The sequence below is a fragment of the Pleurodeles waltl genome, chromosome 6, assembly GCF_031143425.1.
Source record: "Pleurodeles waltl isolate 20211129_DDA chromosome 6, aPleWal1.hap1.20221129, whole genome shotgun sequence".
Taxonomy (NCBI): domain Eukaryota; kingdom Metazoa; phylum Chordata; class Amphibia; order Caudata; family Salamandridae; genus Pleurodeles; species Pleurodeles waltl.
Window position 1 is genome coordinate 706,363,286 of NC_090445.1, and position 24,736 is coordinate 706,388,021.

At 45.4% G+C, this 24,736-nt stretch overlaps 1 protein-coding gene across 1 annotated transcript in view; it reads right to left on the reverse strand.

Moving 5' to 3' along the window:
• The window catches only part of LOC138301691 (deleted in malignant brain tumors 1 protein-like), a 592,703-nt gene that overhangs the window by 298,371 nt on the left and 269,596 nt on the right, over nt 1-24,736 (reverse strand). Inside the window, exons 6-7 of the mRNA XM_069242207.1 lie at nt 24,624-24,668; nt 2,416-2,460 (exon numbers count right to left, since the gene is read on the reverse strand). Coding sequence (XP_069098308.1) covers nt 2,416-2,460; nt 24,624-24,668 — 90 coding nt within the window. The remainder of the gene's footprint in view (nt 1-2,415; nt 2,461-24,623; nt 24,669-24,736) is intronic.

Below are 24,736 nucleotides of genomic sequence, written 5' to 3' on the forward strand. Positions count from 1 at the left end.
TGGCCTAAGGACTCTGAGTTCTTTATAACTGCTGAGCAGTGCTAAACTGCATGTGTTTCTCCACTAAACATGGTCAAATTAGTGTATCCACAATTGGCATATTTAATTCACTTGTAAGTCTCTTGTAAAGTGGTAAACCACATACTCAGAGTTTGTAAATTAAAAGCCACTAGTGTGCCTGCAGCACTGCTTGTGCCATCAACACAAAAGGCATAGGGAATTCCTTATAACACTTTTAAGCTCTTACAGCTCAGTGTGTCTGCAGCCTGTCTCTAATACACATCTAGGGTGGGTGACACCAACACTTTATGCATTCCCTCAAGAAAGCTACAAGCAGAGGATGGTTAGGTGTGTCTGGGTGCTCGTCTGCATTCATCTGCATTCTTGTGGCTCTTCCTGGGTAGGCAGGGTGGGGGAGGCTGACACACCTGAATAGGCAGTGACTGTTCCCACACAAAGGGCTGATAACACCCTACTGATAGTCTGGAGCCTGGGCTGAGGAAGAAAGGATACTTTTGTAATTCAAGGACCCTTCCTTGAAGTCACCCCCACTTCAAAGACTCATTTTGGTTTAATTACTGGGTTTCTGACCCCACCAAATCAGACACTTCTGGACCTACAACTGGACGCTGTCGGAAGACCTGCTTTGCTGCATTGATGACTGTTACTCTGCTGGACTGCTGACATGAAAGTACTGATTTTCTGCTGTGCTGTGCTGCACTGCAGTCTGCTGTTCTCAGACCTTGCTGAGGGAGAGCTGGACTCTGCCTTGCACTCCAAGAGATCTCGATGGGCTTGTTGGCTTCCTTCCTGTTGCTAGAGATGCTAGGATATCAAATTCTCTGTCCCTGCTCCTGTGCCTTGTTCACTGGAAGTAGACCCAGATAGTTGCACTAGTAAAATTATTGCTTGTTCTGCTTGCTGGAAGAGGCAACTGGCGCATTGACCCTCTTGCAGCACTAAAAACAGTGCACTGCACTGGTTTCCGTGCAGCATCTCCAGAACTGTCACAATGACTGAGGCATCCTCTGCCTGCTGGAAGTGGCACCCAGTGCATCAGCGTCAACGCACCACTGAAATCACTGCATCACCGCCAGTGCTGAAGGAAGATCAACACATCTCTTTGACAGCATTGAGAAACCCGGGGCATCGGCTTCGGAATCAATGCATGGCAAGTTAGATGCTCAGCTTCGGAAACCAAGGCAGCGCCATAAACGTGTGAAAAAACAACTCATCCCTTGACTACAGGAGTGACATCAAAACATTTACTGATGCATCAACCCCACATCTTATGTTGCTATCAGGATCAAGGTACTCCGTTCACTGGGCCTGTGTTGCTCTTGTACTCAGCTTTCCGTTTAAAATATATATTTTTTTTTACTGCAAACATATGTCTCTAACGTATAGTTCACATGAGGTTTACTCTTTTGTTCTTTTTATTATGGTGTCATATGCAATTTGCAATAGAATTGTCTTGTAATAAAACAAATAGCCGCTGCAACAGTTTGAAAAGATCAGATGCATAATCTTTGATAATGCTTGATTACTTAGCAAATTGCTTACAACTGATCTGATTCAGAATATCGATTGGGAGACGAATACTTTAGTCCATGAGATGCTATTCAAGGAAAAGAAAAAAAACAATTATTTTTTAAAAGAAGGAACATTATAATCGTACATGGAGCTGGTTTAACCTTTTCTCTCTGTACACCCTATCTATTGTTATAGGATATCTTACTAGGGAGCCATGTGTTATCTATAGGGAAATGATTCCGGTTTTAAAGGTAATAATGTTTAAAATGATGCTGAATCAGTTCATTTTGCAAAGAAACTTTGATTCACATTCTTCTCAAAGAGAATTTGGGTGATTTTGTTGGGAGACATTTGTAGAATGAGACATGTTTAGGTTATCAGAGCAGCGCCTCATTTCAGGAAAAACAAAACAGTCCATAAGGAGATTTAAACCTTGTATGGACTGCCATTTGATTTAGAAAAGAGGAACATTTTTTCCAAAAGATCATGTTTAATCAGCTAAGGATCTATCCCTTTTGAGCCTATCAGGAAATCCATTCTGTGTTCCAGTGTTCCTGCATAGAATTTCATGTGCAACCTATAGGAAGGTTAGTGTTTTAATCAAGTAAACATGCCAACATATCCTATGTAACTCCTTGGCAAACAAGGCAGATAAAGAAACATACTCTGCCTTTATGAAAGATGGGGTCACCTTTGAATGTGGACAAAACAAATGAAAAAGAGCATGATTGACCACAGCACAATAGGTACATGCACAATGAAATTAACAGTAAATAAATGCATACATAAACAAACGTGTCTGATCGTATTAAATAGCAGATTGCCGTGCTACATGAAACAATTAAAAGCTTAGAAAATATTTCATTTAAAACTAATACCTACCATCGGCAGTTTCTGCTTTTGTAGTTATTGCGTTATCTTCTGTAACTAGAGTAGACATAAGGAATTAGTAGGCTGTCTGAGAAAGTATTTGGATTTCTGAGTAACTTTCATCAAGACAGGTAACATATACTATAAGCTAAGTATATCAATTTCCCTTTGTTCATTTATTAGAAATGACAATTTGCTGCAGAAAACAAATGTAATCAGTTCAATGAGACACAATAAACATTTTCATGTTTATTTTTGGTTGTATAAATATGACCTGTATCATCCATACAGTTACTTTCAGCCCTTCCATCTCTGACCTAAATGCATTGATTATTTTCCCCAGCACAAACCAACATTAGCATGTAGTCCTTTCCGGCCTTTAAGTGTTGCTTATGTTCAAACAGTCCCTCTCAAGGCCATCTACATTTCTCTGAGCTCAAACGCTGTACCTAATACATCATGTACTTTTAATGTTACTCGTATTCTTCAGGACTTGGTGAGACAAAGACATCCATTCTCCCGTACTAAAAGAAGGAAAAAACTCTCCTACCTGTTGCGTTTATTACAGTTGTTTTTTTATAGGTTGCTTTAGTATTGTGATAAAATGTTCAAAATAGAAGAAAGTGCATGGCTGTTTCTAGAGAGATCTCAGCATTGCTTTTTCTGCCAAATAGAGTTAGAGGGAGCCATTGTGCTTGTGCGGTCATTGCTAGTCCGACCCAGTTGACATTTTGATAAAGCACAATAACGACTTGAGACACTTTCATGGGTCTGGGGAGCAGGAACATTGCCTAGTCAATGTTAGGGATGTGTGAGTCTGAGATTTCTCAACAAGCAACTTGGTTTACCCAACTAAAAGGAGAGTGGGTGGGCTGCAGCAAAGGAGGTGGTGGGGGATGGACAATGACTGGTTCAATGGGCTTTAATTTATTGTTAGTTTGAAAAGTTATGATATTCTTAGTTATATTTATATCCTCATGAAGACATAAACCACAACACAAGTTAACACAGTACACAGAGTAATATTGATATGCAAAGTGCAGTATACTGTTATTAAAACGTGTTCAGCTAGAACTCAAGTACCTGTAAGTACTACTTAATTTCACTACAATGATTTTTTCGCATTGGTCTAGTAATATCATTGTTTTGTACTGTTCAATGAGTCAACATGTTGCATTCAACAGGTCGGTATACATATTGTTAGCAGTCTGTTGTTGTACACACAAGCCAAGCAGTCTAAGTTTGCACTGATAAACCTATGCAATACTTAAAAACGTCTAAGCTAAACAGGATTGATGTGCAAAACGTCTCAGGACTGATTTTATTTATTCTCTTTCAAAGCAACACATAAATATTCACAAGTGTGTTCCATTAAAAAGACTGCCCTTTCTGAGGCCCATAGCATACTGATGAATATCTTTTCAGAGCAAAAATGTTATTAAGTATTTCCTAAATTAACATACATTTTAGTTGTCTACCATTGAAAAGCGGGGGAATGTTTTTCTAATTTGAGTGCCCTCTCACAGCGATCTCACTGAAGCCTCCAAGGAGCATAGCAATAGTTTGGCCAGTTTTTTCAAAAGAAAATTCTAGACATCTATTTCGCTTTTCCAGATATAACTACCTAGAATTACGACCTTGCAGGCCAGGCTCCGGTTCTAAACTCCAGAGATCCTCTATTAGATTTTCCGCCCTTTACGGAGAAATCGGTAATAAACTTGTTACACATTATAAGAACAGGATCTCCACTGGACCCTGCCCCTCCTCACATTTTGGCATTAGGTACAGACATGATTGCCCCTGCTCTCACTAAGGCCCTTAACTAGTCTTTAATAAGAGGCCTTATTCTGTCACATTGGAAACATGCTTTCATTAAACTTTTACTTAAAAAGCCTCATCTAGCTACAGCCCTATTGAGTAACTATAGACCAATTTCTCTCTTGCCTATAGCAGCTAAACTGATTGAAAAACATGTCAATAGGCATCTGTCAGGTTTTGTTGAAGAACACAAGATCCTTCATCAACTCAAATGGGCTTCAGACCGCAACATAGTATCGAGTCTGCATAGTTTTAGCAAGAAACATATAAAAAAAATTCTCCCAATTTTGCAACAGATGACAGATTATGTGACAAATGCAGCAAATCAAAGGTTATGTGGAAAATGCTGCAGCAACAGAATTGCAGAATTCAAGTGACCATGCATAAATATAAAGGAGCCTCCGGTCAGCCCTCTTCATTCACCTATCTTCTTAAGTCAATGACATTTGTCTTCGGTCCACTTCACCGTGAGGCAATGGACCAGCCTACTTCAGCTGTTGGCTAACTTCATTGTGAATGATCGTATTTTACAGGAGTACAACTTTACACAAATCTTGTTTCCTTCAGTAACAGATAATATCATGGCAATTTGTGTTTTTTGAGACAACATTTGCTTTTTAGTTTGCCTTCAAGTTGTAGTTTTTTTCTTTATTTTCTTCTTTAGGCTTTTCCTGAATTTGGCAAACAAAATCTAAGGACTTATAATCTATTTGATAACTTCATTGATTTAACTGTTTGTCCGGTCTGTACTTCTTTTGAAATGAACTTTCACATGCATACCATTGTGTTACATTGTCATTCCAGCACACATCATCATTTTCAGGGAATCAACATTTCTAAAAGTACCTCTGCATTCTTCCTAGCAAACAGTATTTTATGATGCCTATTTCAGTTGGTTAACAGAGATGATACCTATTTAGATGTCTGCTACTCAGGCTCCTACTACGTTCATCATCAGAAGATCTGGTACCACACTCTCCCTGCCCACTCCCGGGCCACTGGGATGACTTGGGCTCAGTCTTTCATGTTCTTTTTCAGTACTGTGGGCAGGAGAGGTACGGGCATAAAGGCGTACAGGGGTTACACAACCTAATTCAGATAGATGATATCTCCAAGGGAGCCAAAAATTGCACACTGCACGTTCTCTGTGGTGGTGCACAGACTGAGTCAAGGTTCTCCCCATTGTTGGAAGATGCCCTATACCACCTCTTAGTGTAACTACCATTTGTGATCTGCTAGGCAGCAGTGGCTGAGTTTGTCCACCCTAGCGTTAAAGATCCCACCAGGTGATGGGTGACCAGCAAGATGCCCTGAGACTCAGCCACTTCCTGAGATACAGCACCTCCTGGCACAGCAGCCTGATCCCATACTGCCCTGTTTGTTGCAGTACCATATAAAGGTTGTGTTATCCATGAGACTCTGTACTTGTGTCCCCTTGGTGGTGAGGAGAAATGCCTTCACCTTCAGTGCCAAGCACATTTCTTGCAACTCCAACAAATTTATGTGGAGGTGAGTCGCTGCTCGGCTCCAGTCTTCTGATCTCTGCATATCCCAGTTGGCCTCCCCTTCCCAGCAATGTTATTTCTATCATCACCATTATCTTTGGGTGGGGCAATAGAGAGTTTTGTAACTGGTCCAATTGTGGTTCAGCTGCCACCATTGCAGCCTACTAAGACTTAAAATCCCACTACAGAATCCCCAGGTGCCACCAGGTGTCGTCCAACAGTAGGATGCAGGAGTCCAGGTAGCCCAGAAGCCTCAAAGCTTCTCTCAGTGAGACCCATGTTAAGGGTTGAAACATAGGGGTCATGTCCCAAATACCCTGGACTCATTGAGGCAGATAGGAGGCTCTGAAAAACAGTGTTCAGAATTGTTCAGATGAAGGGAACACATTGTGAAAAAGGTCACATGTGATTTCTGCACATTGATGGAAAAGCCCAATGATGTCAGCACGTCAGCCATCATCTGAAGGTGGCTTACTACTGTTTGAAGTGAGCCACCTTCAGTAGCCAGTCGTTGAGTGTTAGATCTGTCATCCTTAAGGTGGTCTTACCCCAAATGTTTTGCCTGCTTACCTCCTGTTTTTGCTGATTCTTTTTATTGGCCTAAGGACTCTGAGCTCTTCATAACTGCTGAGCAGTGCTAAACTGCATGTGTTTCTCCCCTAAACATGGTCAAATTGGTGTATCCACAATTGGTATATTTAATTCACTTGTAAGTCTCTTGTAAAGTGGCAAACCACATACTTAGAGTTTGTAAATTAAAAGCCTCTAGTGGGCCTGCAGTACTGCTTGTGCCATCAACACAAGTAGCCCTAAAACCATGTCTTAGGCCTGCCACTGGAGAGCCTGTGTGTGCGGTTTCGCTGCCAGTTCAACTTGCCATTTAAAACCCTTTTGTCAGAGTCACCAGATCCTCGGGGTCTGTGCACGTTCCCAACACGTCCACCACAAGACAGCTCTAATACTCTGATTAGAATGTCACAGAGTCTAAGAGAGTCCAAGTGGGGAAAAGGGAATTAGGTAGGGAACAGCTGGGAAGGAGACCTGTAGGAAGCAAAAGGTTAAAACACACAATATCAATATTCTACTATATTAATCATTACTAGGCTATGACTCTAAGCATTGTCATATTGGAAACAGGGATAACTTAAGCATGAACTTAACTAACTAGGCCTCAAGATGTCTGGATACCTGTGAGGGAATCAAGAAAGATGAGTACCATTTTCTAATGAACCACTCAATGAAATGTTACACATGGATTAGAAACATCAGAACCTTCTAGCATTACACTTTCAAATTCAAGAATAGTCTTTGCATGAGGACCAGAAAATAATCTGAAAGATTTCTATAACATTATGTGAATTGTACTAGAGGGACTTATTATGCACATACAATATAACATCTAGAATTCTAACACTTTAGTTTTCTTAAAATGCAGGAACATGAATTGCGCACATTGCAGATTTCCACAAAGGTTTATAAATGCCATGAAATGATTGTGCACAATGAATAACATGAGTTAGGCATGAGAAATGAATTGCACGTCTTGCCGATTCGAATACCACCATGTTAATGCCATGAAATGGTATCGCACAATGAATATCATGAATTAGACACAAGAAATGATTTGCGCTTCTTGCCGATTCGAAGGCCACCATGTGAATGCCAAGAAATGGTAGCTCTCACTGAATATCATGAACTAACACAAGAAACACAAGAAATGAATTGCGCGTCTTGCCGATTCACAAGCCACCATGTGAATGCCAAGAAATGGTAGCGTACAATGAATAACATGAATTAAGCACAGGAAATAAATCGCGCGTCTTGCCGATTCAAATGCAACCTTGTAAATGCCCTAAAATGGATGGCACAATGAATATCAAGATTTGTACTCGAGTAAAGAATCGCGCGTCTTGCCGATTCGAATGCAACCTAGTAAATGCCATTAAATGGTTGCGCACAATGAATATCAAGATTTGTATATGAAGAAAGAATCGCACTTCTATCCGATTCAAATGCCAGCATGTAAATGTCATTAAACATCAATCGCACTTTCGCAAGCACAAGAGCAAAATAGATTTATCATGCTAATTAGGCCCAAGAATTCGAAATCCTTCGAGAACGGGATCGGGGGCCCAGCCCGACCTCTGTCTTACCGCCCTGATCAAAAATCACCCAGCAAAGTGAAAAGCCTGGAAGATCAAAGTGGGCCTCCGGAACAGGAGCTCAGGAAGTTGCTGCTACTCTGCACCGGGACCTCTGAATAGTGAGCACGTGGAGCTGGGCTGGCTCCCCTATATAGAGTCTTGGCCCAGCCCACAAACCACACTCAGGCATGTCGCAGGCAAAGCTTCTAGAAGGCCCTGGAAAGGGGACCACACCCTGACACACTCTAAAAAGCCTGCAGCAGTACATTCCAAAGAACAGTATTTATATGCACCTTGAACCTAAGTCTTCTGGATTAAACTCTGCAATGCAAAAGGTTAAACAAAAGCATATCAGCACAATGCATAAATTACGTTGTCTTGAGAGTGCTGGATTTTTGCATTCTAGTCGCCTGTAGAGCGCGCACTGCCCTGATGTTGACAGTACTCCCCTCTCCCAGACACGCTCTAGGACCTGGTTTGTCTGGATTGAGACGATGAAAACGCCTCACAAGTACTGGAGCATGAATATCAGATGCGGAAACCCATGAGTTACTTTCAGGGCCATAACCTTTCCATGAGATTAAGGCCCATATTTATACTTTTTTAGCGCCTCATTTGCGCAGCTTTTTGACGCAAAAATGGTGCAAACCTACAAAATGCAATTGTATTTTGCAAGTTTGTGCCATTTTTGCCTCAAAAAATGACGCAAATATGGCATAAAAAAGTATAAATATGGGCCTAAATACCATAGATTACACCCTCTCAGTTTGGAATCCAACACCTTCTTGACTTTGTAAACTACTTCCCCTTGTACCAGAACTGGAGCTGGTTGAAGGCGGACCTCTGGACTGCCTTTTTCAAGAGGGAAGTGTGGAACACGGGATGAATCCGTAATGATCTTGGCAATTGCAGTTTATAGGTCACAGGATTGATTTGCTGAAGAACAGTCTAAGGACCTATGAATTTACGGGTTGAACATATGCTTCTTCTTGAAGTCTATGGTGGTCATTACAACATTGGCGGTAAAAGCCACTTACCGCCATGCAGAAGACCGCTAACACACTGCAGCGGCAGCGGAATTCTGCCACGTTCATTATGACCCACAGCTCGGAATCTGCCAAAATTGAGACACCCACACAAGTCCGCCACACCCAAGGTCAGTGATAAACTGGCGATAACAAAACCTCCACCGTCACGCCAACATAAATACGCCCACACTATCACGACCCACGACCCACGAATCCACGCGGTGGTCTTTCAACCGCAGTATTCCATTGGTGGTACACAGCGCCGCGCTCAAAATACACACACTCTTACAAAACACTACCACATTGGACAAATCAGAATACACACACCTGATACACATACACACACCACTCCCACACACCCAATACAATATAAAACACACACCCACATCACCCACAAACCCCTATGACCACAATTGTGACAGAAGGCCAGAGAGAGACACTACAATCTACAACCAAGCATCCACAGGCACACAATACCATCACCCACATAACATCCACGCACCTCACACAGCACACCACTAAATATCATCCCACATATCACAACACACACCGCCCCACACATCACCCACACCACCCCATGGCACGGCAAAGATACCCCAGGTTCTCTGAGGAGGAGCTCAGGGTCATGGTGGAGGAAATCATCCGGGTAGAGCCACAGCTATTCGGATCACAGGTGCAGCACACCTCCATAGCTAGGAAGATGGAGCTATGGCAAAGAATAGTGGACAGAGTCAACGCAGTGGGACAGCACCCAAGAAATAGGGAAATAGGAAGAGGTGGAACAACCTACGGGGGAAGGTGCGTTCCGTGGTTTCAAGACACCACCATGCGGTTCAGAGGACTGGCGGTGGATCCCCACCTCCTCCCCTACAACTAACAACATGGGAGGAGCAAGTCTTGGCTATTCTGCATCCTGAGGGCCTCGAAGGAGTAGCTGGAGGAATGGACTCTGGTAAGTCAAACCTTAACTACTATATTCCCCACCCTACCTGCATGCTATCACCTACCCCCACTCTCGCCCTCACCCCCATCACTCCTACTCCTCACAAATGTCCCAATATCACAAATCACACATCCCAACACAAAGCCCTTCATGCAACAACAAAGCATGGACACCCATCACCAAAGCATGGCCACTGCACATACCCATACACCCCCCTAAACCATCATCACACAAGGTCCCACCCAGGAATGCAAGCACTGGGGTACACAGTCACCCACCCATTGCACACCATGGTACACCCAGATGCAATAATCATGCTTTTACACCCCTGCAGGACCCCTACCCAACATCACTGCACAGGAGGGTCCACATATATCCACACAGAAGAGGCCCACAGTGATGACAGCAGCTCTGTCCAACTGGATATAGACGACCAGCCCGCCCCATCTGGGACCTCGGAACAGTCGATTCCCCTCACACTGGCACAGGCCACTACAGAGCTTGCCCCCTCTGGAAACACCAGCACAGCACCCACCCAGCGGTTCCATACCTCTGTCCCCAGGACACGTCAAGCAGCAGTGTGTCCACCACTACAGGGAACCCAGGCTAACCCACCACCCCAACAACAACAGGGACCTGGGGGCAGTGGCAGTGGGCACACCTTTCAGGGGACAGAGTCCTGGGGAACTGGGAGGTCTGCTGTGCGACAGGGGGAGGACAGGCCCAGGGAACCCACTCTCCACAAGGCCCTCTCCAACATCATGGGAGCGTGCCATCATTCCCAGGAGACGATGGCAACGGTACTGGCCAAGTTTCAGGAGACCCAGCGGCTGCAGAAAGAACAGTATTTGGGCTTCAGGGAGGAACTCAGATCCATCAATTCTACCCTGGGCACCATTGTAGGGGTGCTGAAGGAAGTCCTCAACACCAGGAGGGACACTGTGGTACAACAAGGGGCCCCTGACACTAGCCTGGACGATGAAGTGCCCACCTCTGCCGGCGCTAGTGGACAGGAGGCACCGCCACAGGACCACCACACCAGCACCCCACCCCCTGCAGAGGGACAACCACCCCGCAAACGGTCCCTGAGATACAGGACAAATACAGAGAACAATGCCAAGACCCCCGCCAAGAAATGAGACCGCCCTAAATGTCATCCTTTTGTCCCACCTTGTCACCCTGTCCATCCTCAAACTGCCCCAGCTCCACTTCCTGTGCCCCTTTGGACAATGCACCTGTGAGACTAATAAATTGGACTCTGCCATGGACATTCCTCCACCATCACCCCTCACCATTTTACAACCCCCTCCAAGATTGTGCACTTAAATAAACACCCTTAAAGCACAAAACAATCTGGAGTCTGTCTGTAATTTCGAAATAGTATATTAGCAATTACAGTGACAAAATGCTCTTTCAATTGTAATGCCAACATACCTATGCCACACAGCTCTAGTCCTTGAGGAAACAAAGCAGATGTCACACAGTGAGACCCACATCTGTGAAATCGTAAGGGAAAATGACAACTCAGTACCCATACACTGGGTGAAAAGGACAGAGAGTAAAGAGGTAGTAGTGTTAAAGTACATGTAGTAGGCAGGTTTGTATTCTTACCTGTGTCTCACTGGAAGTATTGCAGGATCACAGCGTTCCTGTTGTCGATGTCCTCTTCTTCTGCTTCCTCGTCTTCGCTGTCCACAGGCTCCACAGCTGCCACAACACCTCCATCTGGACAATCCTCCTGCAGAAAAAACACCTGTCATCGCAAAGCTAAGTTGTGAAGCATACAGCAGGCCACGAAGATCTGGCACACCTTCTTTGGTGAGTAGAACCTGGCCTTCAGGAGGCCGAAGGTCCGCTCTATAATCCTCCTAATTCGCCAATGGGCCTCATTGTAGCGTTCCTCTGCCCTTGTCCTGGGATTCCTCACTGGGGTCAGTAGCCATGACAGGTTGGGGTAGCCAGAGTCACCTGCAAATGGCGAGGGACAACTGTTAGACACACACTAACCTGTAGAGATATCCCCACACCCAAACAACTATTCCCACTGATTTGGTTCCAGGTGCTCACCTAATAGCCACACACAGTGCCTCTGGAGTTGCCCCATCACATAAAGGATGCTGCTATTCCGCAGGATGTAAGCGTCATGCACTGAGCCGGGGAATTTGGCATTAACATGGGAGATGTACTGGTCGGCCAAACACACCATCTGCACTTTCATCGAATGGTAACTCATCTGGTTTCTGGTTTCTGTACACCTGTTCACTCCTGCGGGGGGGACCAATGCCACATGTGTCCCATCAATGGCACCTATGATGTTGGGGATATGTCCAGGGCTTAAAGTCACCTCTCACTGTAGGCAAGTCCTCCACCTGAGGGAACACGATGTAGCTCCGTATGTGCTTCAGCAAGGCAGACAACACTCTGGACAACACGTTGGAAAACATAAGCTGGGACATCCCTGACTGGCCACTGTAGTTTGAAAAGACCCACTTGCAAGGAAATGGAGTACTGACAGCACCTGCACTTGAGGGGGGATTCCTGTGGGATGGCGGATAGCTGACATGAGGTCTGGCTCCAACTCGATCAAGCCTGTAGGTGATGATTACACGTCTTTCCTCCATTGTCGACAGGTCCACCAGCGGTCTGTACAGCTGAGGATGCCGCCATCTCCTCACATGTCCCAATGGACGGTGCCTATGAAGGACAACAGCGAGCACAAACACAGAGGTACGTAAACACAGCTTACTCAGAAAACCATTCATAACCCAAATTTTGCCTGTATGAGTGTTGAGGCAAGGCCTAGCTATGTGTGACACAGTTCAAAATAAAGCCATGTGGGCCCCTGAAATGGCGGCTGCCTGACTTGTAAAGTCGGGCAATGGGATTTGAGGTAACTGCGCTGGCGTTGTACACCGTCGCGGTAGGCGGTCGAAGTCCGTGGCGCAATCCTGCATTGGTTAACATTGGACCCTACGGGTCCCAGGAACCACTGACGATGTACGCTGGCAGTGACGGTATGCACCGACGCGGACGTGACGCCATTTTCTATCTGTTCAATCACTTGATACCTGATCTTTGACAGGAGAGGACCTACACTGCAAGTGCTGCTGTGACCTCAGTCTGGAAGAGACAATGGCTCGTGCGTCTGGGGAAAGGGCCGCTGCCTTCAGCACGAAGGAGTTGGTGAAACTTGTGGATGGGTTCCTACCCCAGTACACGCTACTCTACGGTCCTCCAGACAAACAGGTAAGCACACTGTGAGCATGCTCTATGGGCAATGCCTGTGTGGAGTGGTGTGGATGAAAGATGGGGGGGGGAATGATGCATGCATGAAACGACGGTGAGTGCATGTGCCACATGGCAAGGATAGGGATGCGGGCCAATGACTGTGACGGTGCAGTTGGTAATAACTTCTCTTTTTCCCCTGTTCAATTCATGTAGATCAGTGCCCACCAGAAGAAGGATATTTTGGCGTGCCATCGCCAAGGACGTCCAGACCCTGGCGATCTATCACAGACGGAGCACCCACTGCCGGAAAAGATGGGAGAACATTTGCCGCTGGAGCAAGAAGACGGCGGAGGCCCAGCTGGGGATGGCCTCCCAACATGTGAGGGGTGCCCGTCGCACCATGACCCCCTGATGCCTGATGTTCAGGATCCTGGCGGTGGCGTATCCAGAATTGGATGGGCGCTTGTGGGCATCACAGCAGCAACAAGGGGGTGAGTACACTCTCATTCTGCTGATTCAGCGCACAGTGGAGGTGTCTGGGTGGGCTGTGGGTTTCTCTAGGCCAGGACGAGTGTGCTAGTTAAGTCCCCTTTTTCAGGCAGACCCTGTGGCACCCCACCCCACCTGGGTACAGTGCCATCTACACCTAGTCAGGCTTCTGTGACATCCATGTGTGCAGATATCGGCCATAGCCTTGTAGGCCATGTCCCAAGGATTGAATAGTGGACCCCAAGTGTGCGGCGTAGTGCAGGGGGCTTCAGTGTCTGTCGTGTCCACCAACGGTAGCGGTAATGCATGCATTCAACATGTATTTCTTCTGTCTTCTCCCCCCTTTTTTGTGGTCTCCCTGTACATGTGTGCATTAGCATCATCAGGCGGAGGAGAAGTGGCACCGGAGCAGGAGGGAGCTGCATCCCACATGGGCTCGGAGGGCGACACTACGGAGTCTGATTTCACCAGTGGGACGGGGGGCGAGGGGAGCTCCACAGTGGGGACAGGAGCTGATACCAGCGATACAGACTCCTCCTCTGATGGCAGCTCCCTTGTGCTGGTGGCCCTATCTGTGCCCCATTGCATCTACAGGTAAAGCCGCCACCTCCCCCTCCAGCACCACCCTCCCAGCAGCCCCTCAGCCTTTGCCCCGTGCCCGCTCACCCAGGAGGGTGGGCATCTCCTTTGCCCCAGGCACCTCAGCTCCTGCCTCAGTCACCCCTGCTGCCCTCAGTGAGGAGGCCATTTACCGCCTCAGGTCCCTCACTGTTGGGCAGTCTACCATTTTGAATGCCGTCCAGGGTGTAGAGAGACAGTTGCAACAAACCAATGCATTCCTGGAGGGCATTCATTCTGGTCAGCAGCCCTTCAGCGAGCTTTTCAGACTCTGGCCTCAGCACTGATGGCAGCCATTGCCAATGTCTCTTGCCTTCCCCCTCCAACTTCCTCCACCCAGACCCAATTCCCTGTACCTCAGCCTACCCCAAGCACACCATCAGACCAGCATGCACACACCTCAACACACAAAGGAAGCTCAGGCAAACATAAGCACCACACATCCCACAGGCACTCATGCAAGCATCACACACATGCAGACATAGCAACTTCCACTGCCTCCACTGTGTCCCCCTCCTCCTCGTCTCCCGCCTCCCTCCCAGTCTCGTCTCCACTCACACCTGCATGCACTACATCTACAGCCACTACTTCCATCACCAGCACACCCACCACCACACCCCGCTCACGTGCAGTCACCACCCCCACTACCATTCACACATCCCCTGTGTCCTCTCCCAGTGTGTCTGTGACGTCACCTCCCAAGGTACACAAACGCAGGCACACACCCAACCAACAGCCATCCACCTCACGACAGCCTCCAGAGCATGCACCTTCACCCAAAGTCACCAAACATACACCTCCTACAACCACTACCTCTTCTTCCACTCCCAAACCCCCTCCAGCTACCTGTCCCAGTGTTCCTAAGAAAATTTTCCTGTCCACCCTTGACCTCTTTCCCTCATCTCCCCCACCATGTCAGTCTCCTAGGGCCCGACTCTCCAGGTCCCAACCTAGCACCTCAGCCACAACATCTTCGGGACCAGTGGTGCCAGTAGTCACTGGATTCAGGAGTGCACCAGGCAGCAGGGCAGCCAGTGTGGCAAGGAGCCACAGCACGGACAGTCCCCCACCTATCAAGCATCAAAAGTTGTCCAGTGCCCGACAGGAGAGGGGGAAGACAGCAGCCAGCAAAGCCGCTCCCAGGGGTACAGGTGGTAGTGTGGAGTCTGCAGCGACACCTTCCAAGGTGGGGATGGGGCACAAGACACCCGGCAAGTCTGGGAAGATCAGCATGGCGGAGAAGACAACCATCGGCCCGCTGCCCAGGAGGCAACCGCCAGCAGCCCCTCTGGCCCAGACAGGACTGCCAGCATCAGCCCCGCTGCCCAGGAGGTGACCGCCAGCAGCCCCGCTGGCCCAAACAGGACCGCCAGCAGCAGCCCCGGTGCCCAAGACAGGCCCGCCACAAGCACCACTGCCAAAGACAGGACCGTCAGCAGCTGAAGCGCTGTCCAAGACAGGACCGCCACAAGCACCGCTGACAAGGACACCGCCACCGCAAGCACTGCTTCCAAGGACACCGCCGCCACAAGCACCCCAGGCCCATGAGCGCCGAAAACACTGACGCTCCTGAGGCCGCCACGAGCAGGATTAAGCACTCTGGGCACCAAGCCCCCTGCAGAACCAGTGGAGATTTACATCCACTACCTCTGTCCTTGGCAGGATGAAGCACTCTGGCCACAAAGCCCCCTCCAGAACCAGTGGAGTATCACATCCGCTACCTCTGTCCTTGGCAGGATGAAGCACTCTGGGCACCAAGCCACCTCCAGAACCAGTGGAGATTTACATCCACTACCTCTGTCCTTGGCAGGATGAAGCACTCTGGGCACCAAGCCCCCTCCAGAACCAGGGAGATTTACATCCACTACCTCTGTGGGTGGGGGTGGGAGTGTTGCGTGTTGCGTGTGTGTGTCACTGTTTTTTCCCTCCCCCCACCCCTGTGCTGTACGCGCAGTACTCGCCGTGGTCTTCGCCGCCGGCATTCGTGCTCCTGTTAGAGGAGAAAGAAGATAAAGGCTGGTAAAATGTGGAGCTCTGGTTCCATGGCATCTTGGTTCCTCGTGGGGTGTGCAGAGGTGAGCGTTTTCCCTTTGAAGTCCTGTTTCCCGCCGTGTTTTAGTTCGCGGTGAATCCACCCCGGAAAATGTGGCGGATTGGTAGGTTGTGATACTGTGGGTGGTACATTGTCTCCTGCCTGTCTGTTGGCGGTGACCGCCGCTCTGTTTGTTTGTACTGCTGTGTCGGTCGGATTGTTAAAGTGGCTGTCTTTGTTGGCGGTTTCCGCCACCGTCGTAATTCCATTTTTTTTCCGCCGGCCTGTTGGCAGTCTTACCACTGCTTTACCACCGACCGCCAGGGTTGTAATGACCCCCTATATGTTTTGTAGAAAGCCATACTTTATCACCTGGTTGATACTGCGGTCCCTCACATTGTTTCTTGTCATAGTGCTTTTTGTATTTTTGTTTGGCCTTTTCTAAATGCTGTTGAATCAATTTCTGGGTTTGATGAAGATGTTGAATGGTTTCTGACACAGCTGGTGTAAGAGAACTTTCTTGAGGGATCGTGATGGGCAAGGTGTCAGGATGATAGCCAAACAAGCCAAAAAAGGGTGTAACGCCAGTAGAACTGTGGAATGATTTATTGTAAGCTAACTCAGCTAACCAGAGCATTGAAATCCAAGAATGAAGTGCCTTTTCTGCGTAAGCACGCAGGTATTGCTTCAAGGTCTGGTTTAGTCTCTCTGTTTGACCATCTGTTTGAGGATGGTGGCTAGTAGATAGTGTGGATGTCACTTGAAGTGTTTTGCACCATGTCTTCCAGAAATTGGAGGCAAATTGCGACCCTCGATCGGAGAGGATCACTTTTGGCAGTCCATGATAACGAACCACTCTATTCAGTAAAATAGTTGCCAGTTCACTGGAGGTGGGCAATTTCTTACAGGCAATGAAATGTCCATATTTTGTGAGACTATCTACTACCACCAGGATTACTGAATGTTGTTGAACCACTGGTAGACCTACAATAAAGTCTAAAGAAATGTGTTCCCAAGGATGACTTGGAGTTGGGAGTGGATGCAACAACCCTTTCGGTTTTGAATGACTTGTTTTAATGGGGGCACAGACTTCGCAGTCTGCTTGGGCCCTTGTCTGCCATTTCTCAACAGTGAATTACGGATGTCTTCAAAGAAATCTCCAGTTTTTATGATACATAGGACTTTGTCTGGAGCAATGATAGCTCTGGAGGTTTGAACTGCAGGCAACGTGGTAGACTCTTGGCGGGACAAGGCGTCTGCTTTGTGATTGTCTTTACCAGGACGAAAAGTTACCACAAAATTGAATTCGGCAAAAAACAGCATCCAGCATAATTGCCGAGGAGTCAAAAGTCTGGCGGAACTCATGAACTGGAAATTGCGATGATCAGTATATACTGTGACAGTGTATTTGACACCCAGCAAATGATGTCTCCATTCTTTAAATGCGTCACAAATTGCCAGAAGCTCTTTTTCAGCAATGACATAGTTCTGTCCGGCTTCGTTCAATTTCCGAGACATGTAAGCTACGGTATGAAGTTGGCCAGTGTCTTTGTTTCATTGTGACAAGACTGCACTCATTGCCACATCTGAAGCATCAGCTTCCACTATGAAGGGACGGTCCGGATCAGGATGAGTCAAGACTGTGGCAGTGGAGAAAGCTTCCTTCAAATTTGAAAAGGCTTGGTCAGCTTCTGGGGACCATACTAATTTTTCTTTCTTTCTTAATAGCTTAGTGATTGGAGCCACTGTCTGGGAGAAATGATTTATGAACCTCCGGTAAAAATGTGCAAACCCCAGGAAACATTGTACATCACGAACAGTCTTTGGGGTGGGCGAATCAGACACAGCCTTTACTTTCTTTTCTGCCATCACCATAACTTGAGGGGTAAGGATAACCCCTAAAAACTCTACTGTGATAACATGAAACTCACACTTGGTTAGTTTGCAATATAATTGGTGCTTTCGAAGGGCTGCAAGAATTTTCTTGACATGTTGTACATGTTCATTTTCATTGTCTGAGTAGATCAAAATGTCATTGATGTAGACTATGGCAAATATGTTGAGGTACTCTCTAAGAACGTCATTCAAGAAAAATGTAAATGCTGCTGGAGCATTACACAGACCAAAAGGCATGACGGTGTATTCAAAGAGGCCATATCTTGTCTTGAACGCTGTTTTCCATTCGTCGCCCTCTCTCATTCAGACCAAATGATAAGCACCTCGAAGATCAAGCTTCGTGTAGATTTTTGCTTTCTTTACTTGTTCCAGCAAGACAGGAATTAGGGGCAAATGATATTTATTTTTGATGGTGACTCTGTTCAATCCCCCATAGTCGATACAAGTTCGAAGGTCTCCATTCACTTTCGAAACAAAAAACAAAGGAGAAGCTGCAGGAGACTTAGAAGTGCGAATGAAACCATTCTCCAAGAATTGATCTAGATACTTTCATAAATGTTGATTTTCATGTTCTGACAGGGCGTATACATGACAGTTTGGGAGTATTGCACCTGGAACTAGATCAATTTGACAGTCATAAGATCTATGAGGAGGTAAGTTTTCTGCTTCTTTCTAATCGAATACATCTTCGTAGGATGAATACTGCTTGGGCAATTTAACTTCTTTCTCACGGCAGTGGCTATATAAGAGTTGCTAACCTTTGGTACTTGAGACTTTTGGAGGCATTGTTCTTTACATAGCACGGATGAGAACACAACCTTTTGTTCTGCCCAATTAATCTCAGGACTGTGATGAGTTAACCAGGGCAAGCCAAAGGTAATTCCATACTGGGGAGCATTGGTTATGTCAAGGATGAGTCTCTTTATGTTTCTTTCCTCGGTTCTTATCCTCACAGATTACCGACAAGGGAACAGTCTGAAGAGTTACCGGACCTCCAGTCAAGAGTTTTCCATCTACTGCCTGGATGATTTCTGAGGTCTTTTTCTCAATACATGGGATCCCCCATGTACGAACCAACTGGGCGTCAACAAAGTTCCCGGTAGCCCCAGAGTTTACTACGGCCTTCTTGAAATAGGTATTTTTCTTTACTTTAACCTTTATGCCCAGCTTGAGATGTCTAGATTGTGAAGGGTCCACGTGACACCCAAGAGCAACCCTTCTTTACATCTTGGGTGTTTTGAGTTTTCTGACTCAACTTGTGTATTGGCTGCAACTTTCTGGACAGGACATTGTTTGCTCTTTGGTTTGATTGGACATTCTTTGGCAAAATGACCCTTGCGCCCACAATAAAGACATTGCCCATTCTACCTACATAGGTCCTTTTCGTCTTTGGTCAATGGTCCCCTGATTGTTCCAATTTCTATAGGTTCTGGCATCCTTTCTTTCTGAGTTCCTGAGTCTCTATTATCGTGAACACACCAGGAATATTTTTCAGTCTTTTTGCGTGTTCCCCTTTGTTCTGTTAAACGATGATCCAGTCTCAAAACGAGGTTTATCAGGTCTTGACAGTCTGTAGGCTGTAGATCTATTTGAGCTATAATATCTTTTAGCTCCTCTTTGAGTTCCTTGTAGGACAAGGCAACTTGCTTTTCTTCAGGCCATGATGATTCGGCTACCAGCTGGGAAAAGTTGGCTAAATATGATACTAAATCTTGATTATCTTGTCGTAAGTCTAATAATTCACGATCTGCCGACAATGTTACAGTTCTACGATCAAATACTCATTCAAATTCACGAACAAAGTTTCTCCAGTTGTAAAGCAGGGGACTGTCTTTACGCACAAGAGGTATATCCCTAGTAGCTGCATCTCCAGTCAGATATGATAACAAGAAAGCTTCTTTGGACGGGGCATCAGGGAAAGTATGTAATTCCACTTGAACCAGGAAAGATTGCGCTTTCAAGGGATTGCCTGAGAAACGTTCTGGAGGAGCTAAAGGAATGGCCGAAGGAACATTGAGGGAAATGTTTGTGGGATTACCTCCAGAGGTCTGAGAGGAAGGACCTGGCCAAGACACACCTGTAGGATTTTGTTTCTTCTTCTCTACCTTATCCTGTAACTGACTCACTCTCTCAGTTAGACTAGCTGCTAAATCATTTGATGGCACCACTTCTGCCTGGAGCTGCATGATAGCCTTGACTAGCTTGTCTAGTGTGGCCATGCTGAGAACATACACAAACCAGGAGGATTATTATTTGAGGGCTCACTATTCTGTCAGAGTCACCAGATCCTCGGGGTCTGTGCATGTTCCCAACACATCCACCACAAGACAGCTCCAATACTCTGATTAAAATGTCACAGAGTCTAAGAGAGTTCAAGTGGGGAAAAGGGGATTAGGTAGGGAACAGTTGGGAAGGAGACCTGTAGGAAGCAAATGGTTAAAACACACAATATCGAGATTATACTATATTAATCATTACTAGGCTATGACTCTAAGTATTGTCATATTGGAAACATGGATAAAATAAGCATCAACTTAAATAACTAGGCCTCAAGATGTCTGGATACATGTGAGAGAATCAAGAAAGATTACTACCATTTACTAATGAACCACTCAATGAAATGTTACACATGGATTAGAAACATCAGAACCTTCTAGCATTACACTTTCAAATTAAAGGATAGGCTTTGCATGAGGACCAGGAAATAATCTGAAAGGTTTCTATAACATTATATGAATTGTACTAGAGGGACATATTATGCACATACAATATAACATCTAGAATTCTAACACTTTAGTTTTCTTAAAATGCAGGAACATGAATTGCGCACATTGCAGATTTCCACAAAGGTTTATAAATGCCATGAAATGATTGTGCACAATGAATAACATGAGTTAGGAACGAGAAATGAATCGCGCGTCTTGCCGATTTGAAGGTCACCAAGTAAATGCCATGAAGTGATAACACACAATGAATATCATGAATTAAACGCAAGAGATGAATCGCACGTCTTGCTAATTCAATGGCCACCAAGTGAATACCAAGAAATGGTAGCACACATTGAATATCATGACTTTAACACAAGGAATGATCCGCGCGTCTTGCCGATTCGTAGGCCACCATGTGAATGGCAAGAAATGGTACAGCACACTGAATATCATGAATTAAACAGAGGAAATGAATTGCGCGTCTTGCCAATTCGAATACCACCATGTGAATGCCATGAAATGGTAACGCACAATGAATATCATGAATTAGACACAAGAAATGAATTGTGCTTCTTGCCGATTCAAAGGCCACCATGTGAATGCCAAGAAATGGTAGCTCGCATTGAATATCATGAACTAAACACAAGAAATGAACTGCGCGTCTTGCCAATTCGCAAGCCACCATGTGAATGCCAAGAAATGGTAGAGTATAATGAATAACATGAATTAAGCACAGGAAATGAATCGCGCGTCTTGCCAATTCGAATGCACCTTGTAAATGCCATAAAATGGTTATGCACAATGAATATCAAGATTTGTACTCGAATAAAGAATCGCGCGTCTTGCCAATTCAAATACAACCTAGTAAATGCCATTAAATGGTTGCGCACAATGAATATAAAGATTTGTATATGAAGAAAGAATTACGCGTCTAGACGATTCAAATGCCAGAATGTAAATGTCATTAAACATCTAGCGCATTTTTACACGCACAAGAGCAAAATAGATGTATCATGCTAATTAGGCCCAAGAACTCAAATTCCTTCAAGAACGGGATCGGGGGCCCAGCCCGACCTCCGTCTTACAGCCCGGATCAAGAATCACTCAGCAAAGTGTAAAGGGCGAGGCCTGGAAGATCAAAGTAGGCCTCCGGAACAGGAGCTCAGGAAGTTGCTGCTACTCTGCACCGGGACCTCTGAATAGTGAGCATGTGGAACTGGGCTGGCTCCCTTGTATAGAGTCTTGGCCAAGCCCACTAACCACACCCAGGCATGCTGCAGGCAAAGCTTCTAGAAGGCCCTGGAAAGGGGACCACACCCTGACACACTCTGAAAGCCTGCAGCAGTACATTGCAAATGAACAATATTTATATGCACCTTGAACATAGGTCTTCAGGATTAAACTCTGCAATGCAAAAGGTTAAACAACAGCATATCATCACAATGCATAAATTACATTATCTTGAGAGTGCTGGATTTTTGCATTCTAGTCGCCCGTAGAGCGTGCACTGCCCTGATGTTGACAAGTTTACCATGCCTTCAACTCCCCTTTTATTATACATACATCATTCCTAAGGTAGGCCCTTGGTAGCCCGTAGGTTAGGTTGCTATATAACTAAAAGGTTTTACGTATCCTGGTAGTAAAAAACTCCCAAATTCGTTTTCACTACTGTGAGGCCTAATCCTCTCACAGGTTAACATAGGGAATTCCTTTTAACACTTTTAAGCTCTTACAGCTCAGTGTGTCTGCAGCCTGTCTCCAATACACATCTAGTTGGTGGCACCGACACTTTATGCATTCCCTCAAGAAAGTTACAAGAAGAGAATGGTTAGGTGTGTCTCGGTGCTAGTCTGCATTTATCTGCATTCTTATGGCTCTTCCTGGGCAGGAAGGGGGGGAGAGGCTGACACACCTGGATAGGCAGTGCCTGTTCCCACACAAAAGGCTGATAACACCCTACTGATAGTCTGGAGCCTGGGCTGAGGAAGAAAGGATACTTGTGTAATTCAAAGACCCTTCTTTGAAGTCACCCCCACTTCAAAGACTCATTTGGGTATAATTATTGGGTTTCTGACCCCACCAAATCAGACACTTCTGGACCTACAATTGGACGATGTTGGAAGACCTGCTTTGCTGCATTAATGACTGTTATTCTGCTGGACTGCTGACATGAAAGTACTGCTTTTTTGCTGTGCTGTTCTGCACTGCAGTCTGCTGTTCTCTGACCTTGCTGAGGGAGAGCTGGACTCTGCCTTGCACCCCAAGAGACCTCCAATGGCTTGTTGGGTTCCCTCCTGTTGCTAAAGATGCTGGGATATCGAATTCTCTATTCATGCTCCTGAGTCTTGCTCACTGGAACTAGACCCAGATACTTGCACCAGTAAAATTAATGCATTTTCTGCTTGCTGAAAGAGGCAACTGGCGCAGTGATCCTCTTGCAGGGCTAAAATCAGTGCACCACATTGGGGTCCGGGCAGCATCTCTAGAACTGCCACAAAGACTGAGCCATCCTCTGCCTGCTGGAAGTGCACCCTGTGTATCGGCATCAACACACCACTGAAATCACTGCATTACCGCCATTGCTGAAGGAAGATCGACACAACTCTTGGACAGCATTGAGAAACCCGGGGCATCGGCTTCGGAATCAATACATGGCAAGTTCGATGCTCATCTTCGGAAACCAAGGCAGCACCATCAATGTGTGAAAAATCAACGCATCCCTTGACTAAAGGAGTGACATCAACATATCTACCGATGCATCAACCCCACATCTTATGTTGCAATCAGGATCAAGGTACTCCGTTCATTGGGCTGTGTTGCTCTTGTACTCATCTTTCAGTTTAAAATATATATATTTTTTTACTGCAAACATATGTCTCTAACGTATAGTTCGCATGAGGTTAACTCTTTTGTTCTTTTTATTATGGTGGCATATGCAAATTTCCAATAGAATTGTCTTGTAATAAAACAAATAGCCACTGCAACAGTTTGAAAAGATCAGATGTATAGGCTTTGAGAATGCTTGATTACTTAGCAAATTGCTTACAACTGAACTGATCAGCATATCGATTGTGAGACAAATAAGAAACATTATAATTGTAGATGAAGCTTGTTTAAACTTTTCTCTCTGTACCCCTACCTATTGTTATAGGATATCTTACTAGGGAGCCATGTGTTATCTATTGGGAAATTAATTAGGATTTAAAGGTAATAATGTTTAAAATGATGCTGAACCAATACATTTTGCAAAGAAACTTTGATTCACATAATTCTCAAAGCGACTTTTGGTGATTTTGTTGGGATACTTTTGTAGAATAAGACATGTTTAGGTTATCAGAGCAGCGCTTCATTTCTGAAAAAACAGAGCAGTCCATCAGGAGATTTAAACTTTGTATGGACTGCCATTTGATTTAGAAAAGAGGATTGTTCTTTCCAAAAGATCATGTTTAATCAGCTGAGGATCTATCCCTTTTGAGCCTATTGGGAAATCCATTCTGTGTTTCAGTATTCCTGCATAGAATTTTGTGTGCAACCTATAGGAAGGTTAGTGTTTAAATCAGGTAAACATGCCAACCCATCCTATGGAACTCCTTGGCAAACAAGGCAGATAAAGAAACATACTCTGCCTTTATGATAGATGGGGCCACCTTTGAATGTGGACCAAAAAAATGAAAAAGAGCATGATTGAACACAACACAATAGGTACATACACAATGAAATTAACAGTAAATAAATACATACATAAATAAACGTGTCTGATCGTATTAAGTAGCAGATTGCATTTTTACATAAAACAATTAAAAATACCTACCATCAGCCGTTTCTCCTTTTGTAGTTATTGTGTTATCTTCTGTAACTAGAGAAGACATAAGAAATTAGTAGGCTGTCTGAGAACGTATGTGGATTTTTGTGTAACTTTTATCA